The following is a 3406-nucleotide window of genomic DNA, read 5'->3' on the forward strand; positions in this document are numbered from 1 at the left end:
TTAATCACGATTGTTGCCCAACCTTTACTGACTGACGGTTCATATTTTACATGACTAAAGAATGATTTTTGGACCCTTTAAGTAGAATGGCATAATTTCCCCCATCATGTTTTTTGATCATCGCTGTTTTTACTTTGCACCAAATATCAAGTGAGTGTTTGTGTTGTTAAGGTTCAGAAGTGGAGCAGCGACATCCTGAGCAAACAGAGCAAGCCCAACCTCATCAAGGGCTCCTCCAAGTTGTTCTTTGTTAGCCGTCTGCGCGGGAAGAAGTTCAAAGCCGGCGGAGGTTCCAGTAAGGTCCTCCAGGACGCCAGTAACACTCTGGACAGCGGCAACGTGCCCCCACACGGGGCACAGAAGGTAGAACGACTCACCAGACAACACTCAACCTTGACACTCGTGTCTGACGGCCCGCTGTGTTTTCGCATAGCGATCCAGTCCTGACATGCTCGGGGACGAGGGCTTCTTTGACCTCCTCACTCGCTTCCAGAGCAACCGCATGGACGATCAGCGCTGCTCCGTTCGTGAGAAAGGCAGCAGCCTTTTGTCGCTAAACGGCGGCTCCCACTCTCCGCCCAGGATCATCAGGAAATGTGAGTATGGAGCCCTGAAGGAAAAAAAAAAAAAAGCAAAGCAAACATTCTGAAATCTTTTTTGCGAGTGTCTGAATTCACACACAATCAAAAAAAACACACAAAAAACATGAAGAGCTGGTTTTAGTCATTCATAGAGCGCTTTACTATGACTACAGTGTTCTCCATTTTGCCTCACTCATTTCAAGATGACAATTTATGAAAAATCCAAATCCATTCATGAATTCATCCTCTCCTTCCTGGCAGCCGTTTCTGATTCCGCCAATGTGTCCGGTGCTCAAGGCCGGCGGGTCGAGGACTCCTCGGTCGCCGGCGGGAGCCTGCCGGGTCTCAGGCTCAATCAGAACACCAACCAGGCCGTGCTCAACCACCTGATGGCCAATGCAGACAACGCCGAGCCCGACGAAGACTTCTTCAACATGCTGGTCAAGTGCCAGGTGGGCTGAGTGGTGTGGCGGGGAAATTTGCCCTGGAAAAAAAATCGTTCCATCTGTCTTCAGCGTCTCCTAATAGCAAAGGAATTTGGTGACCGCTCCGCGGAAAGACGTGCTTACTGCAACCTGGGCAACGCTTACATCTTCCTCGGAGAGTTCGAAGTGGCCGCCGAGCATTATAAGTAAGTCGACTTGCTCAGGTGGTTGCGTTGACAAAGTAGTCCAGCGCACTTAATATTAGTCAGGTCACTTGTATGTCAAGGCACGATTTGAAATGTCCGCGGTGTTTCAGGAGGACGCTGCAGCTGGCGAGACAGCTGAAGGATCGGGCGGTGGAGGCTCAGGCATGCTACAGTTTGGGCAACACGTACACTCTGCTGCAGGACTACGAGAGAGCCATCGACTACCACCTCAAACACCTCATCATAGCCCAGGACCTCAATGACCGGTACGCCCGCTCGCACGACCACACCGGAGCCATCAGGGTCATCGCTTACTTTAACCAGAGTGCCGTGCGCGTGCAGGATTGGCGAAGGTCGAGCGTGCTGGAGTCTGGGAAACGCCCACACTGCACTTGGTAGCCACGACCAGGCTATGCACTTTGCTGAGAAACACCTGGAGTGGTCGAAACTCATCGTGTTGGACTTAGGCACACGCATTGAAAGATTTTTATGCACTCATCTTGCAACCTATCCAGATTCTGCTGTGAGAGCCGACTACTCTACTACTAAATGATGCCATCTACCATAACAAATAAGGGCGTACGTGTACACTCTGCTCAGTCAGTTCCACAGTCTGGGTCCATTGTTCTCTGTAAATGGAAGGAAGCAGTGAAACAACATCCTCTACTGAAGGATTCCGCTGCCCCGCAAAGCTTTTGGCCACTCGGTTCTGGTGATCTTGCCCGAATGACTGCGCATCTCTTGAGAGCCTTTTCCCAATTCCAAAAGTAAATTTTTTTTTTACCTCGTGACCACTGTAGGATGGAGGTGTCCTGCCTTGAGCTGGCGCTGGAGGGCGAGCGCCTCTGCAAGTTGGGCGACTACAGAGCCGGCGTATCCTTCTTCGAAGCCGCCATCCAGGTGGGCACGGAGGACCTGCAGGTGCTCAGCGCCATCTACAGCCAGCTGGGCAACGCCTACTTCCACCTGCACGACTACGCCAAGGCGCTGGAGTTCCACCGGCACGACCTCACCTTGACCAGGTCGGGGGTTGGCGTCACCGCAGGCACGCCAGAGCGATCCCGTCACGCCGGGTCTCACTTTTGAAACGCGTTTCTGTCGCGCAGGACCATCGGGGATCTGCTCGGCGAGGCCAAAGCCAGCGGGAATCTTGGCAATACACTGAAGGTGCTGGGGAGGTTCGATGAGGCCATGGTGTGCTGTCAGAGGCACTTGGAGATAGCGAGGGACATCAGCGACAAGGTAACCTTTTAAATAAAAAGATGCAGTAACTGCTGTTCCCTGAAAGGGGGAAAGTTTTGGAGGTGAGAGTTTGTGGTATGTTCATGGTTTAAAAAGTTAATGTGTAGGCAAATATAAACACGGGGCCTGGGGGTTCGAATTGTGTGTGCTGTTCCTTACTCCTGCCCTACTGCAAAGCTTCTTCCTGTTTACATCCGCAGCTGACCAATAAGAGCGGGAGAGCTTTTTAGTTTAGTTGTTTAAAAGACAGTGAGATTCATTTATGTGAAGTCACTCATTAGTGATAAATATAAATATGCACAACTTTATTTCTATACATCTCTGCCATTGGTCACGTTAACAATTGATCACATCTAGACCATTCCTAGAAAATCACAATATCCCATCACTGGGTAAGCTATTTTTAACATCAGGTTGTTCGTTGCCTCTCATGTGGTACTTGGGGGCTACCTGGTGCCCGCTGTCACCACGTTGGTGACCCCCTTAGTGCTGCATACAGACTTAAACAATTATCATTTAATACCAAATATAAAAAGTTTTCATGTGTGGGTTCCAGGTGGGTCAGGCGCGAGCTCTCTACAACTTTGGCAACGTGTATCATGCGAAAGGAAAAAGTATTTGCTGGAGTGGAGCAGAGCCTGGAGATTTCCCAGAAGACGTTATGGCGGCGCTGAGGAAGGCCTCGGAATATTACGAGTATGTCACAGTGTACTTACTGTGTGTGTGTGTGTTAATATCACCTGTATGATCCAGTTTATCAGTCATCCCCGCGTGCACTTTCAGGGCAAACCTGGTGCTCGTGCAGGAGCTTGGTGACCGGGCCGCCCAGGGTCGAACGTACGGCAACCTGGGTAACACTCACTACCTGCTGGGGAACTTTCGCAACGCCGTGGCGTCTCATGAGCAGGTGAGGGCTGAGGCCACAAAAAAAAAAAAAAAAAAAAAGTTGATT

General features: G+C 50.4%; 1 protein-coding gene across 2 annotated transcripts in view; it reads left to right on the plus strand.

Moving 5' to 3' along the window:
- The window catches only part of LOC109507390 (G-protein-signaling modulator 2-like), a 24149-nt gene that overhangs the window by 18254 nt on the left and 2489 nt on the right, over window positions 1–3406 (plus strand). For both annotated transcript variants that reach the window (XM_019856781.1, XM_019856780.1), the window contains 3 exons: window positions 172–363; window positions 434–596; window positions 843–930. In XM_019856781.1, coding sequence (XP_019712340.1) covers window positions 172–363; window positions 434–596; window positions 843–930 — 443 coding nt within the window. The remainder of the gene's footprint in view (window positions 1–171; window positions 364–433; window positions 597–842; window positions 931–3406) is intronic.

The sequence above is a fragment of the Hippocampus comes genome, unplaced genomic scaffold (genome assembly GCF_001891065.2).
Source record: "Hippocampus comes isolate QL1 unplaced genomic scaffold, H_comes_QL1_v1.1 scaffold105, whole genome shotgun sequence".
In the NCBI taxonomy this organism is placed as follows: Eukaryota; Metazoa; Chordata; class Actinopteri; order Syngnathiformes; family Syngnathidae; genus Hippocampus; species Hippocampus comes.